Source organism: Tetrao urogallus, assembly GCF_951394365.1.
Source record: "Tetrao urogallus genome assembly, chromosome: 27".
Lineage (NCBI taxonomy): Eukaryota > Metazoa > Chordata > Aves > Galliformes > Phasianidae > Tetrao > Tetrao urogallus.
Genome location: NC_136840.1, coordinates 1,426,095 through 1,433,999, shown reverse-complemented (window position 1 = coordinate 1,433,999; position 7,905 = coordinate 1,426,095). Strand labels below are relative to the sequence as shown.

At 65.0% G+C, this 7,905-nt stretch overlaps 1 protein-coding gene across 1 annotated transcript in view; it reads right to left on the bottom strand.

Moving 5' to 3' along the window:
• Positions 1-1,298: 1,298 nt before the first annotated feature.
• Positions 1,299-7,905, bottom strand: part of USP39 (ubiquitin specific peptidase 39) — a gene marked incomplete at both ends in the record, with an annotated part of 7,848 nt that continues 1,241 nt past the window's right edge. Inside the window, 11 exon segments of the mRNA XM_079547541.1 lie at positions 1,299-1,346; positions 1,464-1,550; positions 2,468-2,603; positions 2,698-3,029; positions 4,771-4,838; positions 6,090-6,167; positions 6,265-6,490; positions 6,567-6,719; positions 6,799-6,935; positions 7,016-7,110; positions 7,223-7,292. Coding sequence (XP_079403667.1) covers positions 1,299-1,346; positions 1,464-1,550; positions 2,468-2,603; positions 2,698-3,029; positions 4,771-4,838; positions 6,090-6,167; positions 6,265-6,490; positions 6,567-6,719; positions 6,799-6,935; positions 7,016-7,110; positions 7,223-7,292 — 1,430 coding nt within the window.

Genomic DNA, 7,905 nt, shown 5'->3' with positions numbered 1-7,905 from the left:
GTTGGGGACCCTAAAGGTGTCACAGCCCCAGAGGGACACATTGGGGACCCTAAAGGTGTTGTGGACCCAAAGGATGTGCTGGGGATCCAAAGGGACACATAGGGGACTTGAGGGGACCCTAAAGGTGTCACAGCCCCATAGGGACATGTTGGGGACGCTAAGATACACACTGGGGACCCTAAAGGTGTCACAACCCCAGAGGGACGCGTTGGGGACCCAAAGGGACACACTGGGGACCCTGAAGGTGTCACAGTGCCAAGGTCCGTGCTCCATGGTGACACCAAGGGAGGCGTTGGGGACGCACAGGGTGTCCCAGCCCCATGGGAGCACGGTGGGGACGTGCTCTGTGGTGTCACAGCCCCACTCCGAGTGACGCAGCGCGGCCACTGTGGATGTGACACCCCCAGGGGACACTCAGGAGCACCACGTCCCCAACTTGTCCCACCCCAAGGGACGCACCGGGACCCCCAGGGGTGCCACAAGTGGGGACACCGCCCCCAGGAGCCCTGCCAGGTCCCCGAGATGTCACCACTTGTGTCCCCTCCTTCCTCAGGACCCCGCGCTGTGGCAGGCGCTCGCCGAGCTGACCCCAAACCTCAAGCTGTCCCCAAACCTCAAGCTGTCCCCAAAGCCTGAACCCTGCGCCCTGGGCCCGGCCTACTGGTGCTCCAGTGCTGAGACTGCCCAGCGTTGTGAGGTGAGCACGGGGAGGTGACAAGGGCCATGGGGGGGTGACAAGGGCAATGGGGGGGTGACAAGGGCCACGGGGGGGGTGACAAGGGCCATGGGGGGGGGGTGACAAGGGCAATGGGGGAGTGACAAGGGCAATGGGGGGGGTGACAAGGGCAATGGGGGAGTGACAAGGGCAATGGGGGGGGTGACAAGGGCCACAGGGGGGTGACAAGGGCCACAGGGGGGTGACAGGGGCCACGGGGGGGTGACAGGGGCCATGGGGGGGGGGTGACAAGGGCTATGGGGGGGGTGACAAGGGCCACGGGGGGGGTGACAAGGGCCATGGGGGGGGGTGACAAGGGCCACGGGGGGGGGTGACACGTCACCAACCTCCTGCTGCTCCCCCCAGGCTCAGCCGTACTGCCAGGAGCGCTCCAGGCTGTAGGGCACGGGAGGAGCGGCCGCAGCCCCAAATAAAGCTTGGATGCCAGCAGCACAGCGGCCCTGCGCCTCTTTTTTGGGGGGTGGGGGGCAAACGGAGACCGAAAAAAAGAGCAGGGAAGGTTTAAAAAGCAGGCAGAAGGAAAAAAAAAGAAAGGCAAGGCGTTTAATGGGCGCTCGGGAGCTCAGGCGCCCTGCTGGTTCGTCTCGTCCTCCTCCCGCCGCTTCCAGATCTGGGGCAGAACAGAGGTGGGGGGCCGTGAGCGGCGGGGGGCCGGAGGCATTCGGGGGACGTTTTGGGGACGTGCCGTCCCTCGTTTTTCCCCGTCCCTCCGCCCGCAGCCCCTCACCTGGATGTAGGCCTCGGAAAGGGTGATCATCTGCGGCAGGATGTCGGTCACCTGCAGGTCCTGCAGCTCGTACCACTTCCCAGTGCCCTGCGGGGACAAAAGGGGGGGAGGTTGGGGGATGCTGAGGCCTTTCCTCGCCCCCCTTTCCACCCAGTGCCCTGCAGGGACAAAAGGGGGAGGTTGGGGGATGTTGAGGGCTTTTCCCTCACCCCACTTTCCACCCATTGCCCTGCAGGGACAGAAGGGGGGAAGGTTGGGGGATGCTGAGGCCTTCCCTCGCCCCACTTTCTGGTGCCCTACGGGGACAAAAGGGGGAGATTGGGGGATGCTGAGGGCTTTCTGTCGCCCCATTTTCCACCCAGTGCCCTGCAGGGACAAAAGGGGGAGGTTGGGGGATGCTGAGGGCTTCCTTTGACCCCCTTTCCACCCAGTGCCCTGCAGGGACAAAAGGGAGGGAGGTTGGGGGATGCTGAGGCCTTCCCTCATCCCACTTTCCGGTGCCCTACGGGGACCAAAGGGGGAGGTTGGGGGATGCTGAGGGCTTTTCTTGCCCCATTTCCCACCCATTGCCCTGTGGGAACAAAAGGGGGGGGACGTTGGGGGACACTGAGGGCCTTCCCTCGCCCCACTTTCAGCCCGTTGCCCTGCAGTGACAAAAGGGGGGGAGGTTGGGGGATGCTGAGGCCTTTCCTTGCCCCACTTTCCACCCGGTGCCTTGTGGGGACAAATAGGGGGAGGTTGGGGGATGCTGAGGCCTTCCCTCGCTCCCCTTTCCTCCCATTGCCCTGCAGGGACAAAAGGGGGAGATTGCGGGATGCTGAGGCCTTCCCTCACCCCACTTTCCACCCGTTGCCCTGCAGGGACAAAAGGGGGGGAGATTGGGGGACGCTGAGGCCTTCCCTCGCCCCATTTTCCACCCATTGCCCTGCAGGGACAAACAGGGGAGGTTGGGGGACGCTGAGGCCTTCCCTCGCCCCCCTTTCCGCCCCCCCCGAGCTGCTCACGTGGTGCAGGACGTGGATGCGGTAGGAGCCCTCGGCGGGCTTCCCGTCGTGCACGATGTTGGCGATGAGGTCGTAGGTGGTGTGGCTGTGCACGGCCTGCACCTCCTCCGACAGGTACTCGCGCAGGTCCACGTTGCTGCGGGGCGGCACCGTCAGCACCCAACCACAGCGACGCCCCCAAAACCCCCCCAGAGCCCGAAAGCCGCCGGCCGGGGCAGCGCAGCACCCACGTGATGGGGAAGTTGACGATGGTGGGGTTCTTCTCCACGAAGAAGTTGTTCTTGGTGAAGCGCTTGATGCAGAAGATGAGGTAGGGCGGCAGGCGGGTGAGCTGGAAGCGCTTCAGGAAGTTCTCCTTGTAGGTTTTGTACTCTTTCTCCGTGGCGCCGTTGAATTTGGCCAGGATGCTGAAAAGGGGCACCTGGGGGATGATGAGCTGCTCCTTCTCGTCCTTGTAGAGCGGGGCGGTGGGCAGGTCCAGGGTCAGGTACATGAAGGTGGACTCCACCATGGTCTCCTGGTACTCGGCGTTCTGCAGCAGCTGCGCTTTCTCCTCGGCCGGCTGGGGGGGGGGGGGGGGGGGGGGAGAGGGGCAGCGCTGTGGGGCAGCCCCACGACCTGGGGGGGGGGTTATGGGGGCACCCACCAGGTCTTGGGGGGGTATGGGGGCATTCGTGAGGTCTGGGGGCACTCACGAGGTCTGGGGGGGGTATGGGAGTAGTCATGAGGTCTGGGGGCATTTTGGGGGCACTCACAAGGTCTGGGGGGGCATTGAGGTACCCACCAGGTCTGGGGGGGTTATGGGGTATTCATGAGGTCAAGGGGGGGGGGGGGGGGGAGATATGGGGGCCACCCACCAGGTTTGGGGAGGTGAGGGGGATATGGGGGCACCCATGAGGTCTGGGGGCATTTTGGGGGCACTCACAAAGTCTGGGGGCACTCACCAGGTGTGGGGGGACTATGGGGGCACTTACGAGGTCTGGGGGGGCACTGAGGTACTCACCAGGTCTGGGGGGTTATGGGGTATTCATGAGGTCTGGGGGCACTCACAAGGTGTGAGGGGGGCTATGGGGGCTCTCACCAGGTCTGGGGGGGGGGGGGAGGGGGTATGGGGGTAGTCATTAGGTTTGGGGGCATTTTGGGGCACTCACAAGATCTGAGGGGCATTGGGGTACCCACCAGGTCTGGGGGGTTATGGGGGCATTCATGAGGTCTGGGGGGGCTATGGGACACTAACCAGGTCTGAGGGGGGATATGGGGGCACCCAAGAGGTCTGGGTGGGGTATGGGGGTAGTCATGAGGTTTGGGGGCATTTTGGGGGCACTCACAAGGTCTGGGGGGGTTATGGGGGCATTCATGAGGTCTGGAGGGTTATGGGCGCACTCATGAGGTCTGGGGGGGCACTGAGGTACCCACCAGGTTTGGGGGGGTTATGAGGGCATTCATGAGGTCAGGGAGAGTTATGGGGTATTCGTGAGGTCTGGGGGGGGTTATGGGGGCACCCACCAGGTCTGGGGGGGGGGGGGGGGGAGGTTATGGGGTATTCATGAGGTCTGGGGGCACTTTGGGGGCACTCACAAGGTCTGGGGGGCATTGAGGTACCAACCAGGTCTGGGGGGTTATGGGGGCATTCATGAGGTCTGGGGGCACTCACGAGGTCTGGGGGGGCACTGGGGTACCCACCAGGTCTGGGGGGTGGGGGACTATGGGGGTAGTCATGAGGTCTGGGGGCATTTTGGGGGCACTTATGAGATCTGGGGGGGCTATGGGGGTGCTCACCAGGTCTGGGGGGGTTATGGGGGCATTCATGAGGTCAGGGGAGGTTATGGGGTATTCGTGAGGTCTGGGGGGGGAGATATGGGGGCACCCACCAGGTATTGGGGGGGGGGGGCGGGGATATGGGGGCACCCATGAGGTCTGGGGGCATTATGGGGGCACTTACAAAGTCTGGGGGAGTATGGGGGTAGTCATAAGGTCTGGGGGCATTTTGGGGGCACTTAGGAGGTCTGGGGGGGCATTGAGGTACCCACCAGGTCTGGGGGGGTTATGGGGTATTCATGAGGTCTGGGGGCACTCACGAGGTCTGAGAGGGGTTATAGGGATATTCATGAGGTCTGGGGGAGGAGATATGGGGGCACCCACCAGGTTTGGGGGAGGTGGGGGGGATATGAGGGCAGCCATGAGGTCTGGGGGCATTTTGGGGGCACTTAGGAGGTCTGGGGGGGCACTGAGGTACCCACCAGGTCGGGGGGGGGGATTGGGGGGCACTCACCAGGTCTGGGGGGGGATTGGGGGGCACTCACCAGGTCTGGGTGCGGCAGCTTCTTGGTGAAGATGCGCATGGAGCCCTGGAAGACGTCGGTGACGATGGCTGTGGGCACAGAGAGCCACGGTTGGGGGGGGGGGGGGGGGGAGGCAGGAGGGGCTTGGAATGGGGGGCACAGGGTGGTGTGGGGCACGGGGGGGGGCGGGGGGGTGACATGGGGGTCAAACAGGGTGGCAGAGAGGTGGCACGGGGGTGACGTGGGGCATGGGGGGATAGAGGGGTGACATGGGGGTGCCAAAGGGGGGCATAGAGGGGCAGGGGGTGACGTGGGGTACAAAGGTGGCAGAAGGGTGACAGAGGGGCACGGTGATGGCAGAGGGGTGACACGGGGGTGACAAGGGATGACCTGAGGTACAGGGTGGCAGAAGGGTGGCAATGGGGCACAGGGGCGGCAGGGGGGTGACAGGGGGGTGACACGGGGGGTGGGGGTGACAGAGGGGCATGACGGTGACGTGGGGCACAGTGGTGGCAGGGGGGTGACAGAGGGGGTGACAAGGTGCTACGAAGCATGGGGGGGTGGCAACAGGGGATGAGGGGCGTGGGAGTGACAGAGGGAATGACATGAGGTGACGTGGGGCACGGGGGTGACAGAGGGATGATGAGGGGTGACACGGGAGTGATGAGGGGCAGGGGGTGACATGGGGGTGGCAGAGAGGTGACGAGGGGCGGGGGGGGGCAGAGGGTAAAGGGGGGACAGAGGGGATGACCAAGGGGGCGCAGGAGTGACAAGGGGGGTAACAGTGGGGCACGGGGGTGACAAAATGGACACGGGGTGACAAGGAGGGTGACAGAGAGGCACAGTAAGTGGCAAAGAGGTACAGGGAGTGACGTGGGGGGGGACAGGGGGGGCAACCAAAGGGGTGGCAAAAGGGGCACAGGGTGACAAGGAGGGGGTGCAGGGAGTGACATAAGGGGTGACGGGGGGCGCAGGGGTGACATGGGGAGTGACAGAGGGGGTGACTGAAGGGGCGCAGGGAGCGAGACGAGGGGCGACAGGGGGGCACAGGGGTGGCCAAGGGGTGACAAAAGGGACACGGGGGGGGGGGGGGCAAGGAGGGTGGCAGAGAGCAAAGGAGGTGACAAGGGAGGGATGAGGGGTGACCAAAGGGGTGCAAGGGGCAACGTGGGGGGCGACACAGGGCACGGTGTGACCAAAAGGCACGAGGGGCGACCAAGGGGGGTGGCGGAGGGCTGACAGAGGGGCACAGGGGGCGGCCCAAGGAGGATGGGGGCGACACTGGGTGACAAAGGGCCCCGGGAGGCCCGCAGCCCCCCAACCCCCCACCCCCCCCTCACTTTTCTTCTTCTTCTTGGTGCCGCCCAGGGCCGAGTGCAGCGCGTTGAGGAACCACGAGAGGAAATCCACGCCATCGCCTGCAAACAGGGACGAGGAGGAGGAGGAGGAGGAGGAGGAAGAACTGGCTGCTGGCTGCAGGCGCAGCGCTGGCGGCCGCCTCCCCCCGGGCCTCACCTTGCTTGGTGATCTGGAAGTTCTTCTTGCTGCACAGCACCACGGCCTGCAGCATCTCGTGGGGCGACACGTGAGCCTTGAAGTTGCGCGGGTTCCACAGCTTCCTCATCAGCTCCCCGAAGCGCTGCACCAGCAGGAACATGATGTCCCCGGGGGGCCGCTGGATGCTCTTGTAGTTGTCCTCCTCCAGGAAGTAATTGCGCAGCGGGGGGACGTTGGACAGAGCCTGCGGGCAGCGCTGCCTGGCACCGAGCCCCAAAGCCGCTCTCGGCCCCCCCTGCGCCCCCTCCCCAAACGCAGACCTGCAGCACGGCGTTGGCGTAGTCGTTGGCCTTGATGTTGTTGAGCCCCACGATGCCGGGCAGGTAAGTGGTGCCGTCGTAGGCGCGCGACAGCTTGGCCTGCTTGTCCAGGTTGCCGATCTGCTGCGCCGTGAAGGTGGGCTTCAGCACGTACTGAGCAAGGAGGGGACGGGGCGGTGTGACAGCCGGAGGGGGGACGCCGAGCCAACCCCCCCCAGGAGCTGCAGCACACCGTGATGTCCTCCAGAGAGGAGTCGATGATCTCGTAGTTGTCGGGCAGGCAGTAGAACTTGAGGGTGTGCAGGTTGAGGAAGACGTGGTGGCTGAACTGCACGCTGTGGATGTAGGCGTGCGACTTCAGGCCCCGGCCTGCGGGCGACAGGAGGCGTCAGGGCTCGGACCCCCCCCCAAAAACCAAAGCGGGGTCGGGGGCGGCGCACGGCTCTCACCCTGGAAGTATTTCCCACACACCAGGCAGGCGTAGACGTTGATGTGGGACAGCGAGATGGAGCACAGCTTCTCAAAGTCGAAATCCAGCACGCTCCTGAGGGGGGGGCGCAGCTGGGGGGCAGCTGCAGGGACCCCCGGCGCCGCTCATCTCCTCCCTCTGCCCCCCTCCCCGCCCCCCTCTGCCCCCTCCCCCCCCCACTTCTCACTTGTTGATGGTGTCCAGGTAGGGGCAGTGACGGCTGCGTTGGTCCTCGGGGTCAAAGCGGCCATAGCGCACTGTGGGGGGGGGGGGGTACAGCTGGTTGGTGAATGGGGCAACGGGGGGCGGGGGGCTCAGATCTGGGCTCCAAACCAGCCCCAGTCCCACCCCACAGCATCCCCCACCCCGCAGCCCTGCATCTGACCTCAGATTCCCTCGTTTCCCCCCCCCCACGCCCCTATAATTGACCCCCCCAGACCCGGCCCTGCTTCCCCTGCGCCCCCACAGAGCCCTTGGAACCAGACCCATTTCCCCCCCCCCCCAATCCTGGTCCCACCCCCCCATACCAGCCCTGCTCTGCTGGATGTGACCCCAGCCCCCCAAATCCAGCTCCGCTCCCCCCAACCCGACACCAAACCCCCCAGAACCGGTCCTGGTTTCCCCCCCACCCCCACCGCAAACTCCAGGGCCCCCAGTCCCACCCTACAGACCAGAACCCGACCCCAACTTCCCCAGGCATCCCTACAGACACCCCCAGAACCCTCCTGGATCCACCCCACAGCCTCAAACCCGACCCCAACCACCCTTGCTTCCCCCACACCCCCATAACTGATCCCACACCCCCATAACTGACCCCACACCAACACAGACCTACAACTGACCCCACAACCCCAGAACAGACCCCACACC